The sequence below is a fragment of the Bombus vancouverensis genome, chromosome 1 (assembly GCF_051014615.1).
Source record: "Bombus vancouverensis nearcticus chromosome 1, iyBomVanc1_principal, whole genome shotgun sequence".
Lineage (NCBI taxonomy): Eukaryota > Metazoa > Arthropoda > Insecta > Hymenoptera > Apidae > Bombus > Bombus vancouverensis.
Genome location: NC_134911.1, coordinates 649,659 through 674,935, shown reverse-complemented (window position 1 = coordinate 674,935; position 25,277 = coordinate 649,659). Strand labels below are relative to the sequence as shown.

Below are 25,277 nucleotides of genomic sequence, written 5' to 3'. Positions count from 1 at the left end.
ATTATACTGAGATTTAATTAAACATACGTGTAATCCAAAGATCGAAGAAATTTTTTCAAAATTTAATTTAAATTGGAATAGAAAATATATCTATTTACTAGACTTATCACTATCTTTAATCGATATGTTATTAGTCGTAAAGTAACAATAGTAAAATGTAATAGTTTTATTTACAAACAATGTAAATATACGTACATGATGATCAGCAGAGTATTGACTGATTTCAATTGAACAACATAGAGTATATATATGCTAAATCATATTTTCAGCCAACTAAAAGAAAGCAATTTTGAAATTTAAAATAGACTATCAATGAATCCCATTTAAACAGACATCTCTCATTTCTACTTGATCTTTGAATTAAACATTTCAAAAATATCAATTAATGACCAGAAAGGTCACAACATTAAGTAACTCTTTGATTTTTCACAAAACTATTTTTCAAAAAACTGAATCTATAAAGCTAACAGCTTGTTCCCTGTTCTAACTATGTCATGTTAAAGTATATGCTTCTTTTTAATATCAATATTAGAGAAGCAACAAGCCGTACATTATCATCCACTTCTCGTGAAACCTTCAATTCTCTAAAATTTTGTATTGAAATTAAATAAAGGTTTCAGTTTTGCGTGTTTGTCAGAATAAGTTTTAAAAATGTTTTGTGCCACTCAATTCTCTTCCATATTTTCGATTTTGATCATGCTACAATATCTAATAAAAATAAGAATTTGTTTAAGATTTGCTCAAATGAGAATGTTCATAAATAGATAATAGTGAGCAGTATAATCAAAAAGTTTTAGGGGTCTAACGGTCGTGGTATCTTTAAACCATTATATCATTATATCTCATATTTAACTTGTATTATGAAAAATATAGATGAAACTTTTTTTTTCATTTCCTAGTTGTTAAATCCTTTCATTATTCAATAACCTGTTGACTATCCTATACTATTCGTGATATTAGAAATAATCCATTTTGTAGATCGAGAAATCATGGAACATGGAAGATCAGTTCCTCGTGGAGCAACATCAAACAGCTCTTGCAGCTGATGCTATCGAGTCTTCTCAACCAATGACGCGGAACGTCACAAATTCATCGCAAATTAGCGGAGTGGGAGATACTATTACTTATAACAAAGGAGCCAGTATCCTACGAATGATGAATCTCGTTTTTGGATCCGATGTATTTGATGCTACGCTACAAAATTACTTGAACAAGTAATGAGCAATTTCATTATAACAAGTATGGTAAACTATAAAAGAGACTATATTAAAATTATAAATAGTTGCATAAAACTATTAAATAATTATAACTTTGTTATCAATGAAACACGAAGTTTTTAAACTGAGGCGATGGGCGTGATAGGTACTGAAGAAACACTCGAATATATTTAACGACAAATATTTATTAACAATATATTCTGTGTGTACACGTGGTGTAAAGCTCGCGGTTACTAATTCCGGTTCGCGGTTCGCGATTGCAAGTTCGAACTCTGATCGATGCGTTTCAATGCGATACAAGTTCGGACGATGGTTGCCTAAGATGTCGAGCAACTCGAATCAGTGATAGTTGCCATCTACTTGCGTCAAACGACTGACTTTCCATTACGATGATGCTGCATAGGAAAACTATGAGGGGGGGGGGGCGTGCGGTCATAGGCCTCTGTTCCTCTTTTTTAGTATGACGTGCTGGTGGTGATGCCCATTGAACTTTGCAATGGCCACATCACTCCTGGCTTGGTCATCGTCTCGTCTCCAGTCACCTGCATCGCCGATCGGAAGTGAGGTGTCGAGGTTTTGCTGAAGATGGTTTCGCTCCAGATTTCCACAATCTTAGATTCGCGATGATCGAAGTCCCGGTAGCGCTATCGTGGTCACACCTCTTTTCGCTGCCGATCACGTCGGGGTCACCAATTTGAGGGGTTTTGGCGTTGTCCGTGATAATTGTAGCTGCTAGCTGTAGATGTCGCTTGATGGGCTACTGCTGTTTTTCTTCCATTTTTGATGCGTAAAAGAAAAATCGGACTCCGGTCGACGGGATCCGAACCAGGGTCCCGAACGTTCGTGACCTAAGGCGCTAACCACTGCGCTGCCGTCGTCCGACACTAGTTAGTGTCGAGTGGTGGCATTTTCTGTTGAGTGCCACCACAAAACGATAAGAGATAATCACAAGTAATAATGTTTCATTATGTCATTAAGTTCAAGGCTGTATCTTTTATTATTTCCGAAATTAATTATACAATTTCAGCGAAGAAACTTTAAGATATATTCGTTTTTATAACATAACATTTTTTCAGAAATGTTTATCGATTCTTCCTTCGTCTTTTTTTTTTAACGAATGTCAAGCAATTACAGTTATAGTAGATATTAAGATACATTCATAACGTATATTTCAACATATTTCAAACAATTTACAGTTGTAATAACTTATATAAGATCAACTAATAAAATTTAACACTTGCAAGTGCAATTAAATAGAAATATGAAATGTCATTTAAATAATTTATAGTTAATTAATTAAATTTCTTTTACTCGTCATGCTCTCATGTCTATTATTAGTTAAAATTTTTTTCGATTTAAAGTGAAAAATCTACTTTGTTAGTAACTTTTGTACACTGCTGTAAATATGTAGCGTATTTTAAATAGAACATCCTATATGTTCAAAACGATAAATTCGAAAATATAGTTTCAGAAATCTCACATTAAAATATTATTACTAGTTTTTCTATAAATACGAACGTGTAATCTAAGTACAATGATTTGCATTCATTCCAGTAATGCAGAAAAAAAAGTGGCGCGACCACAAAATCTCTGGTCGGAACTTCAAGCTGAAATCAATCGTAATAATATACAACTTGGTACTTCTGTCGAAGAAATTATGTCCACGTGGACAGAACAAGCCGGATTTCCGGTGGTAAAGGTCTTCATTGAAAATGGTCAGGCTACTTTGCAGCAAGAACGTTTCTTGTTGAGGAATATGAAATCCACACCTATCAACGTGAAATGGTGGATACCCATTACGTGGACTACTCAAGAAAATATGAATTTCAATCAAGTAAATGTGGCATATTGGTTGAAACATGAAGGCGAAAGAACAATTAAACTTAATAAATCTTCAGGATGGGTGATATTCAATGTTCAATCAGCTGGTGAGTATTGCTTATTTAAATTTATATTTTATGTTTTACTAATCCTGCTTCCGAGTTCTTTGTTCTAGTCAAGATACTTCTTTAATTAAAAAATATATTAACAACTTGTACTTTTTCATTAGTTTTTGGTAAAATATTATGTAACTCTGCTTACGTAGACTATAAACTAAACTAAAAAATTTGTGTATAGATACAAAAAAATTAGAATAGAATAGAATAGAAACTAAAAAATTTGTGCACAACTTTTAATTATTACTTCCTTATAAAATGGGTAATATATCATATTTTATTTTACATAATTAGTTATATTTTAATGTAAACAGTTCTAACGTTTACATGTTAGGGATATTATAGCAAAAAAAAAAAAAAACAAAATAGATACTTTCCAGGATTTGCGTTTAAAATGTCTTCAATATGCACTCATGTATAGATCTATCTCTTTATAATAAACCTGTTCATTATTAAATAAATATAAAATATAACAGGATGTTATATACATATATTTCTAATAACATATCTAAAATTATAATTCATTAAAAAGTCACAAATGCACTTACTTTCGATAAAACTACGATAATACTTCGATAATCTTACTTCGATAATCTACGTAACTTAAATAATATGACTGAAGAAATTCAAAGTATAAAACTGATAATATATAATTAGTTCGATAATATATAGTACAAATTATATTCACTTCCTTTATTGAAATAATATTTCGTTTGCAAAGACTTAAACGATACAAAAGGAACGAACAATACTAACATTTTGAGATAGCATTCAGCAAACTATTTTGTAAAGATTACTTTTCCACTTCATTTATTTTGCACTTTCTGTGATTGTTTCCTTCTTTGTTTCGTCCATCTGGCGTATTGTAGTAACATCATTCAAATAGAAAGTATTATAGGATTATTACGACGCGTTGATAAAATTAAACTTAATTTTATAGGAATATTTGACGTGAGACTGTTATCATGATACCTTATTTTCACACATGTATACGTAAGATATGGTTCAAAAGATAGTGATAAAGAAATTTGTTTTAGCGAAATTAGTGAAATATATCTCAAATTTTATAAAAATAGAAATCCTCAGAGATTTGTTTTTGCTAGGTAAAATATATCGTGTTTTATTTATATAGTGATGTTATGAAAATCATAAAATAGAAAACTATAAATTTCTGCAATTAATTTGCAAAAATAAGGGTTCGAGGAGATTATTTATAAATATTATTCTTTGTGCTGTTTATTATTATTAACGCAGATATAAATACATAAAAATATATATATAAAGAAATATTTCTGTGCTTAAAGATATTGATAATTAGCCAATCTGTGTTCCCTTGTACAATATAATTTATTAGCTAATCATATTATATGCTTTCATTTCACAATGTTGCAATTTTTTATCAAATGGAATAATCGAATTACGAATTGAAATATTTATTTGTAAAAATTAGTTTCTTTTATCAACAATTTCAATACTGTTGTAGAAAAGAATAGTGAAATTGTAGAGACGTTCCGTTATCTCTGATTTCTATAATATTTTGAATATGTCGTAGAACTTAACATTTTATACACCTTTCTCTAGCTACTTCACAAAAAACTATCGGTATCACTACAGTGAATTCTGCAGATATTTGTGAATAGGTGGCAACGTATGGCTCTGTTTAATTGTCAATAGTCGGATAGAATGACTTAGTCGAAACCTATCATTTATTTTCGATTTATATAGACAAACGAGGGAGGGGTGGGTTTGAATAAAGCTCCGTGCACAATTGCATATGCGAATCATATCCGAAGCATAAGAAATGTCTATTATAATCCAATTAGGAACGAATATCATCAACGTATTGGGCTTAGGATTACAAATTAACTTGGAAATATAGTAGGAGATTGAATAATTGATATTATCTTATGAAAGGAATAACCGTTACTATTTTATGCAAGCGTTGCAGCCGCCTCGAGGCGGTCGAGTTAAAATAACTCAACCGAAACCAAATACATTGGTAATATCCATTTTAATTGAATTACGAGCAGACATTTCTTACAGTCCCGCACATATAGTTGTGAACGGAGCTTTACCCAAGCTCGCCCATATGCAAAAAATAAAAACTAGATTTCGGTTAGATCATTATATCCGTCCGCCTCTAAGCTGCCGCCAACCAATACTTTAAGTACACTGGCATGGAAGCGCAACTGTAAGACAGACTTCACTGTATTCGCTGTATTCTACCGATAGTTTTTTGCAAATTTTTCGAGAACTATGGCTGACCAACAGTTATATGTACAAGAAACAGTTGTTCAAAATTATGCCCCTGATAATATATTTAAAAATTATCGAATTCGGAGAGGACATAGTTTTTCTATAGTTTCATTTGCATTGCGTATCTCATATAACTCTATAGTATATATTTTATTTTATTTTATATATCATGAACATATTTTATATTTATTTATCGTTTACATTCAGTATCAGAAACTACATCGTAAACTATACTTTAAAAACTGTACTTCATGGAAGTATTTGAACACTTATAAAACACATAAAAATAAATAGAAATACATAAAAATTACGAGATATTTATTGTAGATGGTACCGCTAAATATTGGGGTTTACTAATACAGTAAATGATTGGCTATTTTAATACCTTTGCGATACTTCTGTAATATATACTTCTATTATATTTAATACAATTTAATATCCTGTAATTTTTATACATAGTTTTAAATTCGTTTCAAACTTTACTAATACAATCATGATACTCGAGTCTGAAAACAATATTCATGAAATTTCAAAAGTTCGTATAACGTACATAATTCATTAATAGTATCTATAAGTGTTCAAATACTTTCATAGTGCTTGTAAGATAATTAAATGAAAAAGTATGTATTAAGTATGAGTATACGAACATTGTTAAGATCGATAAGATCATTGATATGGTACATACAAAACTTATTGAACCATTATTTCACAAATCAAAATTATTTTTTCAGGTTTCTATCGAGTAAATTATGACAACGCTTCCTGGTATCGCATTATCGATGTTTTAAATAGTAAAAACTATCAGAACATACATGTCCTTAACAGAGCCGCTCTAGTTGACGATTTGTTGAATTTAGCAAGAGCTGGTTTGCTTAATTACCGAACTACTTTGGATGGTTTGCAATATATTACACGAGAAAGGAATTACTTGCCATTCAAGGCTGCATTCTCTGGGATCACGTATCTTGATCAACGATTATCTGGAGATAATGAGTATTATAAACATTTTAAGGTTTGTCAACGTACCGTATAGTTATTCTATATTTTTAAACGTATTCACGGCATACTTAAAATATAAATAGCAATGTTTCATGCCTGATGCGTTCTTAAGTGGATAATAATCTTTAAAATAATCTAAATCTCCTATCTAAGTCTCCATAGTAAATATGTAGTATGGTAATTATTTAGAAAGCTGCTGGTATCTTCGACTTCGATGATTTTTAAATATGTTGTAGAAAACAACTTTTCCTTTGCGTATTACCGCCAAATTCTTCTAATTTTCGAAATATTTGCAAAAAACTGTCAGGATCACTACAGTGAATTCTACTCATGTATGTGTATCTGTGACACAGTACACAAGCAGAGCCGAACAAAACTCAATTTGATTCTTTTTAATATAACCATACATGTAGGAAACGTATAGCGCTAGTAGGTTTACTAACAGTATGATCGATGCTCCATCAATCTATATTTACGCAGTCACTATTCGTTACTAATTACTCTCGTTACAATGGTTCTCTTTTAAATACATTGACCACACTTTTTGACAACGCTGACAGCACTCCTTGACAACGCTGACAACACACCCGATATCTCCCAGGCAATCCGTCCACGATACTGCACTATACCATATTTCTACAATAGACCATTCTGACAAATACATCTAACATCAGATGTACTCATCATCACTGATTTCGCTCGCGCCCCAGTCTTTCTATGGCTGCCTCGGGTGACAGTCGCGTCACAGGATCCTCCTGATCCTCTTCTTGGGCCTTGTGCACTCGATCGATCAAACCGCTTCGGCCTTCCTACACTAACAACACTTCTTGGAATGTTAGCGATCCTGATAGCGGCCTGTATATCGGCGTGTCTGCCTCCTCCTTGTACCAAATAACTAGAAGGAGGTTGTCCCCAGGGACCGGCGGTTGCACATTGCATGGTAACTGAGAAGTTCCACCTGTCACTGCCTCCGCATCTATCATAGTCACACTTCATATGATCATCCGCCGTGGAGGTCGTTTGCGGCCCCTCGTATTCGCCTTCCCGCTGCACTATGTAACGCCTATTTCCTAAAACTTTCACCGCGCGGTACTGCCCAAGGAACTTCGAGTGGAGCTTTGGCCCAGGACCGTCCTGCGTCCTCTTAATCGCCACCAGAACCCCCGTCTTGTATGTTGTTACCTTCTGTTACCCATCTGTTTTCAGCCCGAATCTCCCAGATTCTTCTCTTTCCTTCTATGCACGACTGATCTCGCTCCTTAAAACTCTTGTTCTCGCCATTCTTCATCAGTGTATCAACTATCTTACACCTGAAAGGGGTTTGCTGTTGCATGACATTTATGGAATCGCAGACATCAACCGTTTTCCCTTGTTTCAGCGTCGACATTTCTGAGTCGCTTCAATTGCGCACAAGAATATCACCCCACGTGTTACCTAGCTCTTCATCACGCAGTTTATGTCTACAAACTTGAATGATCTCGTCACCGATTCGAAATTGCTTCGACTTGGCTGCTACTTCATTTGCATCTATCTTCGAAATCACGCTCAAAAATATTAAGGAATCTTTGACATTCCACCGTCACATTTTTCTGACGTGCTCGTGCTAGGTCTTGTTTGTTCGACTGTATAATTCGCACAACACTCTGTGAATCCTACGAAAAACTCATCTCAACCGTCTGTGTCGTCTCCATCCGACAGTCTATTACAATCTTTTTTCTCCACTTTACAAATAGAAACGTTTCCTTTCTTTATGTTTACTTCGACAGTATTCAGGAAGTCTGCGCCAATAATAAACGAATGTTGCATTAGGGTATCTGAAACTACATGTACCGTCATAACATACGGCTCATCGACTATCAGAACATTCATCGAAAATTCTCCGGGTGTACAATTTCTTTCGGACCCGAAAGAAATTTAACAATTTTCTGATCTAATTCGCTATCGGTGTCTATTAGCGCAGGCAATTCGAAAGCTCCGATCTTAACGTCTTTACCACGCTTCGTCTGTAACAATCTCCACGCACTACAAACCTCTTTAAGGGACTCACTCAGGTTGCTGCACTTCTCTGCGATATGTCCATGCCAACAACATTTAAAACACCTAGGACCTTCCGAGTTGCTCGGTCAATCTGCACTGACATGTTCTTTATCACCGCAATTATAACATCTTTTATCCTTCACTACATTTCCAGATTGACTATGCTCCTTGTTGTTTTCGGTTTTGACCGGCTTCGCAGTCGACTTTGTTTTGCGACACTTTTGTTCTTCGTAGTGTAGGAAGTGTAGTTGGAGCTAGGTGAAAAGAGAATTCGCGTTTCGTTCCGGGACTACCGGTAGACTCGTCAGTAAGGCTATGCCCGGTAGTCCCTGCCTTAGACGTAGAGGGAGTATCGCTAGGTGCGGTATTTGTATCGTGCGCCCGTATATTCGATCCCTAGCGAGACAGGCAGACTCGTTGTCGTCGTAGTAGCCCTCTGGTGTTGACGGTTGGTATTCGCGGATCGCCCGGGAGGTGTTACGACCGCGTTGATGCCTCGGCCTGTCGGCGTCTTGTTGATATCGATCCGCCACAGTAGATAACTAATCTTAGCCCTTTTCTACCTTTGCTTCCACTTCCATATCCACATGACTAGCTATTTCGAACATGCGGTACATATAAGCCAAGCATGCTTCATCGCTTCTTCTTTTCGTTTTCTCAATTCTCTTGTGTACTTGCAAACTATTAATTTTTTTTAGAATTCTTTAATTGGTCCTCGCTTCAACTCATGCCAAGTCCTAGCATTGCATTCGATACTCGCAAGTATCCTTGTTGATCCTCTCAACATAATCACTCCTAAACTAAACAACTAAACTCCTCAACTAAACAATCCTCGCATAAATTGCCTTTTGTGCTTCTGACCACATGCACATGTTTACAATTTCTTCGAGCGATTCGAATCATCCATTGACATTTTCACTTTTGTCGTCACTGAATGTTTCTAATGCGTCCTCGACGTCTTTAAAACTCAATGTTGATCCAACCTGTGCTTTAAGACAGTATTTGTCACAATCTTGGCGCACATCTCGTGTGCTTCTCCTGCGTTCTCTTATGTCTTCTTCATCGTCTTCAACCTCACTTTTTCATCCATGTTTGTATTGTTTTCTTCCATGACCGCCTGCAGCCGTGCACGTAGTGCGGGTTTTCCCGTCGTTTCTAATCCCAAACTAGCGAGACGCACTCTCAACTCTTTCGCCTTCAGCTTCTCGAGATTTTCGTCTTCGACTCGATCGCACTTAGCTCTTAGCACGGTTGCTGAGCCTCGCTGGTCCGTCGACCCTTCACCGCTTGTTGATCCCTTAAGATTCGATTGTTCAACACTACACGCTCGACTCAGTCTGGCAATCAACACTGACCTCGCACTAGATATTGGTAAATTCATCTTTGAGAGCTTACTCCTCAATTCTTCCAGCGTCAAACTTTCTTCACTTGACAATTGTCCGTCTTCAACATTTGCCATTTTTTATTTTTTCAACACTATTCTTCAAATGATAAACTACACTAATGTTAACTGTCTACGATATCGTCACCGATATCAGACCGCGCACCGGAAAATTTAATACTAGCACGAGTTGATCCCGGCTGAGCCCCCAATTTGTAGGAAATGGTATAGTGCTAGTAGGTTTGATAACAGTATTGTATTTTCGGACGTTCGCGGAGAGGCGCGATCTCGAAGAAGCGCGCCAACGGGAGTCGTAAATTCCCGTTACGATTTGATTAATCGACGCCACGAATCGTTCGATACCTTATTTCATATGAGATAATAAGGGTAGTTGATTGAATATAACGCTGCTATTAACAGGTTACTATATATTTTGAATGATCCAACAACTTCATCAGTGTGATACAAGCTTAAGTATTTGAAATGGCAACTCCGAATGAGTACGACCTGAGACTCCTTTCATGTTGACGATAGTGGTGATATATCTCATGTCGATTGACTATTTTCAACTTGTAGATTCTTGCTGTTCCTTGCACTGTCCTCTGACTCGAGTTGATGTAGACTCACTGGTCACTCTTATGTTGGTACGGAGGAAAGTTCGGTGTAGGTGTGCCCTTGGACGAAGAATGCGGATTCCTTGGTCACACTTTGCGTCAGGAAAGTGTGAACAAGGAATCCACGATGCCGATTGGTTATGACCCACGTTAATGAATGAAAGTATGAGGAGGAAGCTTCCTACCAACGTGGCTCGTGGGTGACCATGTTCGTGGGAAAAACCAGCTTTTTCGTTAGACAAATATTCGTTTTTCCCATTAGGTGGCTACCCACTTTCTCCGTGATTTTTAAGAGGGCCTAATAAACTCAAGGACTTATCTAAGGACCAGCCATAAACCGAAAACACTTATAGGATTAGAAAATCCTTCCGGATAAGCACATTAACTTGAAAACATGTGTTAACAATTAAGTTAAAAAGTTAAGGTTTATGGTGGGTCCTTAGGTTTATTGAGGATTGAAATGACGGTACGTAGACCGTAAGCTGCCAGGCAATGAAGGACGTCGCACGAACCATCTCATGCGACGTAACAGGTATGATTGTTACAATATCGTTTGATGCTTCGTCAATCTATCTTTACGCAGTCACTATTCGTTACTAATTAATCTCGTTACAATGGTTCTCTTTTAAATACACTGACCACCCTCTTTGACAGCGCTGATAACGCTCCTTGACAACGCTGACAATGATCCTTGACAACACTGACAACACACCCGATATCTCCCAAGCAATCAAATCAGAAATAAAATGTCTCATCATTATAACATTAATTATTTATATTAAAGATATCATAAATTATAATGTTATATATTATTATAGTATTATTGTTATTCGGCCATAATTGAACTACAATATTGTAGTATCGTAAACTATCACAATTAGTTTATTAATAATTAATGGATTAAACAGATGTTAATTAAACAGAAAGCAATGGTTATTTAACATAAACTAATCGTAGTAATGTATTATAATTAAGACAACTAGATAATTAATTAACAATTCTCGTCAACGCAAATTCAACTCTCTCTTAACAACGCTAACAACACAGTTTATTGTCCCCTAGCAACCCGTTGTCTTTTGACTTAGCCGCACTACGTACATGCTCAGCAACCGCTTGTTTATAATTCACACCTCAGGAACCGCTTGTTTACAATCCACACAACACCCCCTCGTCCATGATACTACAATATTATTGTTAAGAATATTATATTATAAGTTTATGGAAAACAGTATGATAAATACAATATTTGCACTCTCACGAAATCGAATATAATATCGCGTTTCGCGTATTCGTTTCTCACTAATTCTACGACACATCAACACAACGAACTTCACACGACCACGATAAATTCAACTCTGACAGCATTTTCCATTTTCATTTTCATTTCCAGCATTTCTCATTTTTCCCTTAACATACCTTTGTAACGCTCACAACACTCCTTGACAACATTAACATATCTTGACAACGCTAATAAACAATTACCCCTCACGCCACGTCATTCGCTAACATCACACTATCTCACAACTTCGGCCATTCTGACAAACCCATCTGCCCTCAGATATGCCCAATATTACTAATTTCACTTGCGCTCCTGATTTCTTGTCTTTCTGCATCGACTATCAACCTCAATGAATGACGATTATCCTTCGTTGTCTTCAAAATCGTCATCATCTTCAGTATCCTCGTCAAATTTTAATGGTTTAACCCATGGCTTCTTATGATCAGCTGCGGTGCTTGTTTTCTGCGGTCAGAAAACTTGCTCACCCACTTTGATAACTTCGTAACGGTCCTTGCCCTTTACCGATGTTACTTTGTATGGACCCAAAAAACTTTGGTAGTAACTTTGTACCTGTTTCGAACTGAGTACGTTTCATTGCTACTAAATCACTAATTTTATATTTCGTGGCAGTTTTACGACGTTTACTGTATGTTCTTTTGTTTTCTTCCTGGATTTTTGCAATATTTTCCTTGGCCTCTAATCTCATCTTCGTGCCATCTTCTTCAAAAATATTCGCCAGTTCTTCATCTATCAGTTGCTTTATTTCTTGGTCTCCCTTAAGTCTTATTTATTCTCCGATTAGTAGTTCAAATGGTGTCTTCTTAATACTCCGGTTATGGCTTGCATTTATAATTTGTTGCACTCTGCCCACGTGTTTCCACCATTCCGCTGGATTGCTTATAGAAACTTTCGTTAGAACAGGTATGATTGTTCCGTTCATTCTTTCCACCTGACCATTTCCGCGCGGTATACCCGTAGTAATTAGTATGTGCTCGATGTTTTCCTCTTGACAATACTCTTTAAATGCTTTCGAAGTGAACGCTGAACCGCGGTCTAACACTAAGTGTCTTGGATTTCCAAAAATTAATGCCTGCAACTTTAGTTTACTTAACGCCTCTTCCGTTAGTAGTTCTAGTAGTTTTGGTTGGGTGTAAACTTGGTGAACGCATCGATAATCATAAAAATATGGTTATAAGATTTTTTCGTCGACGGCATCGGTCCTAGGTAATTAATATGATATGTATCTAATGGTACAGCTCTTTTTCCTATGGGATATAACACTCCCTCGCCTTTCCCTTTCTTCTTTTCTGCCAACACGCACTGTATACGGTTGTTAATTATTCTTTTAACTTTCTCTTCCATGTTGGGAAACCAATAATCTCTTTTGAGCATTATCATCGTTTTGGCACTGTTAAAATGTCCTTGTTCATGTGCTAATTTGATAATGTCCCACTGCATCGATTTCGGCACAACTATTGTCTCACCACCCTCAGTCTCGCGATATAAAAATCCATTTTTCGTTAACGTAAAGTTATTTTTCTTCTTATCACGTACTGCCGCAACTATTTTCTTTATTTCCTGATCTCCTTCTTGTGCTTTGCGAATTCGATCCATCAAACCGCTTCGACCCTCCTGTACTAATAACACTTCTACTGTATTCCGACTAAGCGCGTCCACATGACGCATCGCCGTACCTGGTCTATGCTCGATTATATAATCAAATTGTTCAATTAAAAGTGCTCAATGCGCCACTCGCAAACATACATCTTTCTTTTTTAATGTCCAAACAAACGCGTTACAGTCTGTCACTATTTTAAATGGTATATTTAGTAAATAAACACGGAATTTCTTTAATGCTTTAACTACCGCTAATATTTCTAACTCGTAGCTCGTGCATTTTTCTTCCGTGGAGGACGTCTTCCAGCTGGCATAGTATACAGAATGAAATTTACCGTCATCAGCACTTTTCTGTAACATTATTGCCCCTAATCCTTCTTTACAAGCATCAGTATGAAGTTCGGTCTCAGCTCCTACTTGATACAATCTAAGTACCGGGTTTTCAATTAAGGCTTTTTTTAGTCTTTCAAATGCCTCCTTCTCTAACTGTCCAAATTTAAATCCAACGTTGTTTTTTAATAATTCCGATAATGGTCGCGCAATCACGGCATACGATTCTATGAATTTACGGAAATATCCTGCTAAACCCAAAAAACTCTGTACCTGCTTGGTCGTCTTAGGTTCTGAAAATCTTGACACTGTCAACGTCTCCTGCTGCGATGGTCGAATTTTTCCATTTTCAATGATGTACCCGAGATAATTCACTTGTTTGACTAAAAAACTACATTTTCGCCAGTTTTAGTCCATATTCACTCCCAGTTTTTAATACTTGTCTCAGTTTTCCAATTGCCTCACTCTCGGTCTCTGCAACTATAAGATCGTCCAGATACGCTAACACGATTCCATCGTTGATTAAAGATCGAAACACTGCACGAACATGTCGCTGAAACACAGCAGGTGAATTGCACAAATCGAACGGTGCTTTTAAAAATTCATAATGTCCATCAGGAACCACGAAAGCTGTGTATTTAACATTATTCTCGTCGATTGGGGCATGGAAAAACCCGTCCTTTAGATCTAATGCGGAAAATATTTTCGCTTTCTGTAGTCTACCTAACTGGTCTTCTATTAATGGTTACGGGTTCCTATTTTTAACAATTTTTCTGTTTAATAATCTATAATCTACACACAGTCGCGGTTTGCCATTTTTTTCTCCACTACCACAATAGGACTTGCATATTCTGACACACTATGACGTATAATTTTTTCACTTAACCACCGATCGATGATTTTATTAACCTGTTTCCTTTGTTCTGCTGACAATCTCCGTGGGTTTTGGTATACTGGTGCATCATCTTCAAGTATGATTTTCATGCGTACACCTGTGTCCTTTTTCTTCGTCACTGTATATTCACTAATCAAATTTTTAATATCGTCTCTGGTTTTTTTATCTTCAATATGGTCCAACTCGACCAGATCTCGGTCGTTTTGTTTACTACATACGTCTATATTTAACACTTCATTCCATTCACTACCTTCGGCAGCACACTGGTTCTCACGTATTTCTTTTTTAATTTGTTTAAACTTTACTTTTTTTCTCTCTTACTTGCATTTGTTCAGTTAATTCAATACTTAATAGTACATCGTGTCCCAAGAAGTTATCGGGAACTACATCAAAATCTAGCGTTGCCTTTAAACCGTCAATCATTATATCCGTTTTGAATCGTCCCATGGTGTGTACGTCAACGGCGCCTATACTATCGAATCTAATAATTCTTTTCTCAAGTTGTGGTGCTCCTAAACGCAAATACATACTCATTCTTATTAAATTAAGATCACTTCCTGTGTCGTCTATCTTTGCCACTACATTCATGTTCATAATCTTTATTTGCTTGACCCCTTTTTTATTTTCATTTCTCCACCCATCATAACGCGTTTTATCCTTTAGTATATTTGCACAGTTTGATGAAATGCATCCGAATTCTCTACATTTAAAATATTTAGGACCTCTCGATATGTTCGGACAATCGGCACTCACATGTTCCCTATCGCCGCAATTATGACACCTTCTATACTTCACTACTCTTCTAGATTGCCTGTTTTTTCTGCTGTCCTCTGCTGTGACCGATCTCACAGACGACTCTGCTATGCGGGATTTTTGTTCCTCATAGATGATTAGATTTTCCTTTAGTTCTTTCATTGATTTAGCTCCATAAAGTATAAAGTCTTTATTGACTTCTTTGTCTCTTATTCCTTCTACGATGTACCGCATTTTCGCTGCTTCTTCCATATCCACGTGACTAGCTATTCCAAGCATTCGGTACATGTAGGCCGTACATCCTTCGTCATCTCTTTTATTTGCCAAGATTAAAGAGAGATTAAAGATTATTTGCCAAGGTGTATTTGCCAAGTATTACATTTTTTTGAAAATTCCTTTATTAGTCCTCTTTTTAATTCACGCCAAGTTCTAGCATGGCACTCACGATTCACAAATATTTTTGCAGATCCTCTCATCAGCTTTTTTGTATAAATTACTTTCTGTTCTTCTGTCCACATACACATGCTTGCCGTTTCTTCAAACGTCTTGAACCATTGACTGATATTTTCATTGTTTTCGCCCGTAGAAACTTCTAAGGCGTCTTGGACATCCTGAAAACTTAATGTTGTACGCCTACGTGTCTTTCTACAGCATTTGTCACAATTCTGATGTATATCTCGCGCGCTCCTTCTGCGTTCACTTTCACCTTCTTCATCGTCTTCCGTTTCACTCTTGTAGTCAGTTTCTTCCTCCGACGACGCATCTTCTACCAAGGCCGCCTGTAGTCGCTCACGTAATTCAGCTTTTCTTCCTTTCGTCTCTAGTCCCATACTAGCTAGACGTTCTCTTAATTCCTTTGTCCTAAGCCTCTCGAGATTTTTGCCTACATCTCGATCTCGCTTAGTTGTTGGTATGGTCCCCGAACCACGCTTCTCCGCAGACCTTTCACCGTTCGCTTGCTCTTTGAGATTTGATTGACCAGCACTACACACACGCTCGATTTAGCCCTGGCTACCAACATTGACCTTGCACCAGATATCGGTAGATTCATCTGAGCAAGCTTGTTTCTTAATTCCTCCATCGTTAGATTCTCCTCACTAGAAAATTTTTCCTCTTCACAATTTGCCATCTTAGACTTTACAATAATGTCTTTGAATACACACGATATTATTAGCAACAGCTAACGATCTCTTATCACACCGCTTCCCGAAATTTTAGATTGGCACGGTTTTAAAAATAAATCCCGGACGAGCCCCCAATTTGTAGGAATGCTATATTATAAGTTTATAGAAAACAGTATGATAAATACAATATCGTTGCACTCTCACGAAATCGAATATAATACAGCGTTTCGCGTATTCGTTTCTCACTAATTCTACGACACAACAACACAACGAACTTAACACGACCACGATAAATTCAACTCTGACAGCATTTTCCATGCTCATTTTTCCCTTAACATACCTTGGTAATGCTCACAACACTCCTTGACAACATTAACATATCTTGACAACGCTAATAAACAATTACCCCTCACGCCTCGACATTCCCTGACATCACACTATCCCATATTATTATACTATTACTGTTACACAGGGTCTTCGACTAGAGACTTAAAAAACTTAATGGCTAATCCTTGAAGATAAAATGAAATAAAAATAAAAAATAAAAAAATTACTTTTCGGCTTTGCTTCTTAGTTGCTGACATTTAAAATTTAGCCCTGTGTGATTTTTTTGTGGTCACCCGCGGGTGGGACAATTGTAGTGCGTGTGTGAAATTTGTATAAAAATTGTTTAGATATGCTGTTATTTGTTAATTAACTATGGAGGCAAAGGATTAGAATAAACATTAATCCTCTCTATTCGAAAATCTCATGAGACGGTTTTCGATATGCTGTTATGGATTTTAATGAGTAGGCAGGAATAACGTTTAATCAACGATTTTTCATACTTAAAATGGTTTAACGTTTTCAAATGTCATAATCTTCTTTTCTGCGACTTGTGCGAGGTAAGCTGCTGCTTATGCATCGTTCGATTTGAGCATCCCTGTGCACCCCGCTGCATAGGCTGACCTATCTAATTGAGTTCATGTAAGGAGGTTTGCTCGCGCACAGGGATATCTCGGCTAATATTTAATTGCCAATAATTAAAGAACAAAGCCGGAAACACAATTTTTTTATTCCTGATTTCTATCTTGTTTTAACATCAAGAATTATCCTTTAAACTTTTTTACACTTGTAGCCGAACACCATGCATACGTAAGAAAAAAATTTATATAGAAAAGTTATTCAAAATATCGACTTCTACAACATGTCCAAAAATCATTGAAATCGGAGGGTAGTTTATGTTTCAACCCGATATGTGTTATAATATTCGATTGTTTGGAAAATTCGTAGTTAAATTTTAAAAAAGTTAAAAAATAATGTACGTTTATATATAGAATTAATATTATTTTCCTGCTTTTTGCCAATGAGTTTACTATATATCATAATCGAGTTTTCAAAACTTCTTCTTCCCTTATTAGTGATGAATCAATCTAAGTAGTAGTATGTAAAAATCAAAATAAATAACATGCGGACCATGTTTTATTCGGTGGATATTATAAATGGGATAGAAGTGGCAGAACATCCCATTTAACCACTACTTTTTATTTCAACAATTTGCATTGTAATTTCTAGATGTCTTTCCTAGATTACTGTACTTATTTATAGTTCCTATTTGTTCAAATTTTATGTTTTGCTATATGATAGATATTCATAATAAATAATTCCCTCCCATTTTAGAAAAATATAAAATAAAGTTCGTCAGAAACAACAGGAACTTTTCGAACAACTTAATAGGTGAAATAAAGTTCTATTTACAATTAGATTGAAAAAAATTTTTAATCGTAATGGAAATATTCACACATCCTGCGTAACTCATGCCGATTTTTCAATGATCCCCGCAATTAAATCTTATAGGAATTTGTTCTCATCCTCATCAAAGATGTATACAAAGATATTGGGTATGTGGACCGTCCAAGTGACGATAGATTAACAGTATTATTGAGAGGTGAATTGAACAAGTGGGCTTGCAACTATGGTCACGAAACCTGCGTGCAGACATTCACTAGAATGTTCCAGCAATGGGCAAAATATAACATAACGTAAGGGAATTAAAGTTTGTCGATATTATTTAAGCCTGGTACAAATTTAATAAGCAATCTCAAAACAGGTATTTTCGTATAACACAGTCATTAAGTTCTTAAAAAATGTCATACTATATGAATTTGTGTTATATACACGGAATTACTGATATAAAATGTAGAATTGTATTATTATGAGAAAAATATATCGGTTTTGTACTTTCAAATTATTTTCTTCGTCTTTTTTGTAACTAAATGGATCATCAATACATCAACTTGCACTCAGTCACTTATTTTTAATAATCGATAATTAAATGTATAAATAAATCAATGTATAATGATATTATATATAATTGTTTCTATAATAATACTAAGATAAATACAGCTTAATACATTCATTTTTAACTATAGATCGTTTATATCTGAATCTGAATTCTTATCTTATGATTACAATCTAATAGAAAATTGTAAAACCTCCATTTCAATTCTAAAACATATTAACAGTCATATATATTCTTAAATAGAATAGTTATACTAAATTACTAATTAGGAAATAGAATTACTAACTAACTCGAGATTACAATATTTTACTTGTGGCGGTAGAAATAACAAAAATGTATATGATTGTAGTGGTAAATTAATAATTAATTTCGCCTATTACTATACCTTTTAGGATTAAACCCAACCAGCGACCTGTCGCATATTGCATGGGCGTGAAATATGGAACGAAAGAAGACTGGGAATTTTTATGGGATAAATATAATAATTCAAACTCCGCAACTGAACAAGTGGTTATACTAGAGGCACTCGGTTGTACCGAGGATGTTGTTCTCTTAGAGAAGTTAGAATCCTATTCTTGCTTATATTATTAGACAGCCGATGTTTATGCAAATTGATATTATGGATATCATTAAATAAGTGATATTAAATAAGAACCTAAATAGAAACTTGTTTTGTCCCCTAAATATTGCAACGTATGTTTTAGTTCGGATATTATACATATGTACATGCATTTACATATAATGATATTCTACATGTATATATATGCCCATACAAAAATATATACATGTGTAATATCATTGTATATATATACATAATCCGCATATATAGCATTTTGACATCTTTAAACATCAGAAATGCATAAACATTCGTAGTTTTTTTATTACACATAGAGATGTATCGTTCAGGGTTCACGATTTTGTTATATTACTTTTACAGATACCTGTTATACGCGCTAAAGAATTTCGAAGAAGGCAGAATTCGAATGCAAGACAATTCCGCCGTGTTCTCCGCAGTTCACAGTTCCAGTGCTTTTGGCGCAGAGTTTGTGTTAAATTTCGTCGCGAAACATTCCACTGAAATGATCAAATTGTATGTTCTAAACTTAACAAAAAAATGTATCGTTTCATATCTTCTATTAATGCTACTTACTTGTTGTTATAGTAAATATTGATATAATATAATTTAATTCTACATTTTACACGTTTGGAAAAGTCGTAGCGTTTCCAGAATTGTTAAAATATGCTAACTTGGGAGAAATATTTCTAGGATACTACAATAAATGTAGCAATTAGTGAGACAAATTTAAAACTAATTAGTAGAAAAGGCGTTTCTTAATAAGACATCATTAAACTATAATTGGACAATATCCTAAAAATATTGGATCTCATCCCCAGCTAAAATGTTCAACTTCAACAGTTGTTCAACTTTATCAAATTTATCATTTACTCTTTCCACATTTTTTTTAATGTCAAGAAATAAAATAATGAGGAGTACTGCAAAACCATTTGAATTAATCAATTACCAAAACGAATGAAAAGTTCTTTAGCAATATAAAATTTAAGTAACAGTATTACGATTTTATGAATTTTTTTTAAATACAAAGTTTTTTAAAAACAAAAAATTCTAATTCTACTACATTTAAGTCTTTCTTCATTTGTCTATGAATTATTCAAATTAATATCTTATCTTTAAATTTATCTTAAATTGCACTGCGAATTCTCCAAACAAGTACTTTTTAAAATAATTTTTCTTAAATTTCACCATGACTTTTTTAGCAGTCCAATAAATATTAATATTAATATAATAAAACACCTGTTTCAGTTATAATGGAGCAGAGACAATTTCAAATATCCTGTCATCAGCCTCCAAACGTTTCTCCACTCAAAAATTAGTGGATAAATTCGAAAATTTGATCAAGCAACGCCAAGCTGAATTTAAGAATATCTTAAATTCGTTGAACAATTCGTTAGAACTAGCAAAATACGAATTGTCGTGGTTGAAGAAGTACACTAGACCAATTATGTCATGGGTAATTGATTTCAATGACAAGCACCGCCAAGATACAGATTATTATCGTCTACCCACGAGCATTACTCCTAACTCTTATTCCATCTGGATAACCACTGATTTAAGCGAACTCGACAATTTTACATTCAAAGGATCAGTGAAGATTAAAGCAACCGTTACGAACAAAACGAAGAATATCACTTTACATTCAGCAGGCTTAATCCATGAAAATATATCCATAGTCGTAGACAGTCAGAATGTTGTTATTGTAAAAACTGATGTTTACGAAAAGTATGATTTCCTAGTCATCGAGCTAGGAAAAGAATTGCAAGTTGGACAAAAATTACTTACTACGATAGAATATAGGGGATATTTAAATGAGAAAGACATGCGTGGATTTTATAGAAGTTCGTACATTGATGAAGATGGTCAAACAAGGTAAATAATTTACTCACACTGTGTCCGATCGCGGAGAGACGCGGTCGCGAGGAAAACGCGTCAGCGAGAGGCGTAAATTCTCGCTACGATTCGAATAATCGACGCCGCGAATTAGTCGTTCCCCTGTTTCGATTAAGATAACAGAGGTGGTTCAATGAGTTTAACACTGAATTAACATGGTTAACATAAACTTGTATATTTGACAATATTTAAAAATAATATAATGAACACGCCACAAATTATTTATCGATTATACAATTAGTTTGTTAGTAATTTGACCCGACTTTATAATATTTCTTGATGCATTTGTTAGACTAATCGACTTTAATTTTATTCGTCAGAACTTCTCCATGTTTGAATCCTCAAATGACACTGATTGCCCTTCGATCTCTTTCTGTCTTTTCTCAGAGACGACCCCCACTACGCTCGGGTCACGCCACCGTTCGCGCCTATGATCACGTATGCCATCTTCTTTGTGTATATGAAATAACGGTCACGTTAAACGAATCGACATTTCTGGAACTCGCTGCTTAATGAATTATGCGCTTGCCGCTACATTGTGTATCTTTCGTCAGTCAGATAAGACTGTCTGCGACATTGTAGTGCCACGAGCGACGGTTAGGAATACGGCCTATAGTAAGCCTCGTAGCGTAGCATACTGCTATCGATAAATATTTAGACACTTGGTGCAATTTGATCGAAAAATTTATATTTTTGTTATATTGTGAAGGTTATAATGAAATAATTCTAAAACAAGGAACACACCTCTATTCTATTTATAAAAAGTATTGGAATATAGTCCTATTTTAATAAACAATTAAGTGTCTTTATCAAATACTGCAAATACTTATGTTTTATAATATTATTATATATTATTATTATACATTAAAATTATATATTGAAGCTACTCCTAATGTTGAATAGACGTAATTTTTGCATATTCGAAGTCATTCAACTCAGCTATCTACGTAGGACCAATTTTCATCCAACCTAAGTGTTGTTTTATTTATACTAGTTGATATATACTATTATACTAGTATATTTTTTTCAGCCTCTACTAGTCATTTAGCATAAAATCAGTGCTCAATCTTAGATTAAAGAGTTTTACTTGAAATATATTTTTATACCAACTTTGTAAAAAAGGAAGGTATCTCGATTCAACATTTATTTTCTTTTTATGTATGTTTATTTCTCCGAAACTGTATGACCAATGGGGATGTGTCTTTTTACATCTCGTAGGGCATGTTCTTCCACTGATCCAGCGACAACATTCTTTTTTGCATTTGTTAAACTATTTTTTTTGCAAAAATCCAATTTTTGTATATATTCATTGATTACTCAGGATTGAATTGCGCTATCGAAATGAAACCTTCCGCATCGCCTAGGGATAATCAGCCCGTTTACAAAATTTCTCCAATTTGTTCATAGTGAACTATTGTCATTGCAAAGAATTTGGTGTTCACCAATTTCATCTTCGTATATTCAGAGATGGCTCTACAATTGTTGGACTAATACCAAGATGAGTCCAAAGAAGCAATCTGGGCAAGCATTTCAAATTGCGTTTTTCAATATAGGCTTCGATTCGTGTTTCCGTCGCAAGAACTATTATTCTGCGGATTCGTTTTTGGGCGAATTATAGAATTATAGAAATATCCTTTTCTATCATTGTTCAAAGTATATCGCTGACGGAGTACAGTTGCTCTATTCCTTATTCACATGCGGGACTGAACAGTTTTTTATTCATCAATAAGAATTAAGAATTGAAATAAATAATAAATAGATAGAAATAAATTACTCTCTTCTTAATGACATGGAAATCGTTTTACGGTTGTCCTGTATTAGTATTGATCGCTCCATTAAGAAATATGAAATAACAATTTTTTCGAAAAGAATGTTACCAAGTTGGACATGCGCTAAAAATCATGAAATAATTTATACTTTATTTGTATTTTATTTAGGCACATACGCAGCAACGATTAAGATTACTCATTTAATTACTCAACGGCATTTTCAACATATTACAACCTTGTTGAAGACGGCGCAAAATTAAAAATGCAACTCAGTCATTGTAACGATTGTATTTTGAACTATTGGCAAAGCTGCTGTATATATAATTCCACTAACTTGTGCACTATTAATACATCAAGCATAATTTGTATCCGTACGTATATTACAAGCGGCGGTTTTCAATTTGCCCAGTATTAAAACATGTTCTTTGTGACATTGCGTTATAATGCAGTGTAATTTAATGCAATTAAACATGAACTTGTTGAAATTTGAATAATGCAAATACAAACGAGTTAAAGTTTGAATAATATAAATATAAACGAGTTGAACTTTTCCAGTATGGCGCTCAAGTATTGTTGTACTAGAAGCATTTTAAGGCGTATTGCGTCGCCTTCGAAAAGCTTGCAATATATTTAATATGCTGTTTAGTAAGTGATGATGAAAACAAGTGATCCTAATCGTTGTTACAAATACAAATAAAATATAAATTATTTCATACTTCTTAACACACGTCGAAATCGGTAATATTTTTTTCTCAAAAGATCTTTTACATACATTTGCAATAATATGGACGTGCCGAAACACTTATGGACGAGAACTTATGTACCTCGTATTTTTCTGTTTATGTGCGACGTTACGGAGTTTGAAAAATATTACAATATTTTGTGTAAAGTTGTTGGCTTTAAGTCACTCGATATATGTAAGATCTTTAGTAATATCCCCGATTTTGTTAGAGTTTTGTGTAATGAAAACAATTTTGTTTGTTTAACAGGTGGTTAGCTGCCACACACATGGAACCAGTTGGAGCTCGAAAGATGTTCCCTTGTTTCGATGAACCAGCAATGAAGGCAAACTTCACAATGAATGTCCTGTTACCACAGAACTACACCGCCATTAGCAATATGCCAGTGGAATATGTGTATCAAAATCAGTATGTAACACTTTTTCTTTAATACTAAAAAGATAGAAATATTTTATTTTATATAAACTCGTATAATATTCGTTTATGCTCTTCAATTGTTTCACATAAACTATAAATATACCATACTTTAATTTTAATCTATTTACTTTCCAAGAAATAATATGTGACATAAATATTACGGTACTGATCTTCTAAATCTTGATAAATATACTATATTAGAGATTATGCCTAATAAAAGTGCAATCACTGTAAATTTCATAAATAATTCATCTGCTATCACTTAATCGCTTGAGGATTCTTCTTACCAATTTGAATTGAAAATATAAAATAAAATTCGTTCTTTTATAGGTCCCGTTTTGAAGGAAATGAAGTTTGAACATGTTTAATTGAAAATTAGTTCGGTGCATGTGTAATCGATAAATTTTCAAATTTGCGTTTCTTCAAAAAGAAACTTCCAGTGCAAAGATTTTTATATGACCTTGGTTCTACTCTCAATCACCGAATCTCTTTGATTTGAGTCGTATCCTAAATTTAGGACCAAGATATTAAATATATATTTGATATTATAATTTTGATATTGCAATATGTTGGGGTGATCCACGAAACGGTTGCCACGATATATTTAACTTTGTGCTGACAATTTAATAAAAAATGTTTACATCAGAAGATGATTAGTATCAAACAAAGAATTTACTGATGTAAATAAAGTAGTTAAAAGTGACATTTCTTCTTGAAAAAACGGAACAAAAAAAAGGGTATTTTGTAAATAGCAGTATATACATGTACATGCCTCTTGTTATATTTTTATACTATACTATAAAATGAATTCAGTTATGTGGTAACATACAGAATGTCCCATTTGAAGTTATAGCTCATTTAGAAAAAAGTTCCAAATGAAACTTATCCTCTTTCGGGAGGGGAGTATCTTATGGTGGTCACAAATCTCCTTTAGGTGGACGTGCCACCGATATTTCAAGTTGACCGTTTTCGTCCGTTTCGTGAGGAATTTATCGACCTATAATATATGTTTATGTTCCAAGATCATACAAAGTCATTTATTGTTGTTTAACGCCTACCTTCGTCGGATGTCCGGAAATTGTCTTTTATCTTCTGTATTCAAAAGAATGACCCTGGACATTAATATAATTATTTACTCTACCCCTAAATGATAAATCTATCCTC

At 34.6% G+C, this 25,277-nt stretch overlaps 1 protein-coding gene and 1 pseudogene across 4 annotated transcripts in view; one reads left to right on the top strand and one right to left on the bottom strand.

Annotated features, from left to right (window-relative positions):
- The window catches only part of LOC117162006 (putative aminopeptidase-2), a 73,286-nt gene that overhangs the window by 7,224 nt on the left and 40,785 nt on the right, over positions 1-25,277 (top strand). For all 4 annotated transcript variants that reach the window (XR_013058130.1, XM_033343816.2, XM_033343815.2 and 1 more), the window contains exons 6-13: positions 979-1,214; positions 2,772-3,145; positions 6,142-6,422; positions 18,276-18,460; positions 19,113-19,280; positions 19,658-19,810; positions 20,543-21,166; positions 23,946-24,104. Coding sequence is in view for 3 of the 4 variants with exons in the window: in XM_033343816.2 (XP_033199707.1) it covers positions 979-1,214; positions 2,772-3,145; positions 6,142-6,422; positions 18,276-18,460; positions 19,113-19,280; positions 19,658-19,810; positions 20,543-21,166; positions 23,946-24,104 (2,180 nt within the window). In the remaining variant the exon portion in view is untranslated. The remainder of the gene's footprint in view (positions 1-978; positions 1,215-2,771; positions 3,146-6,141; positions 6,423-18,275; positions 18,461-19,112; positions 19,281-19,657; positions 19,811-20,542; positions 21,167-23,945; positions 24,105-25,277) is intronic.
- Positions 8,973-10,090, bottom strand: LOC143302549 (uncharacterized; annotated as a pseudogene).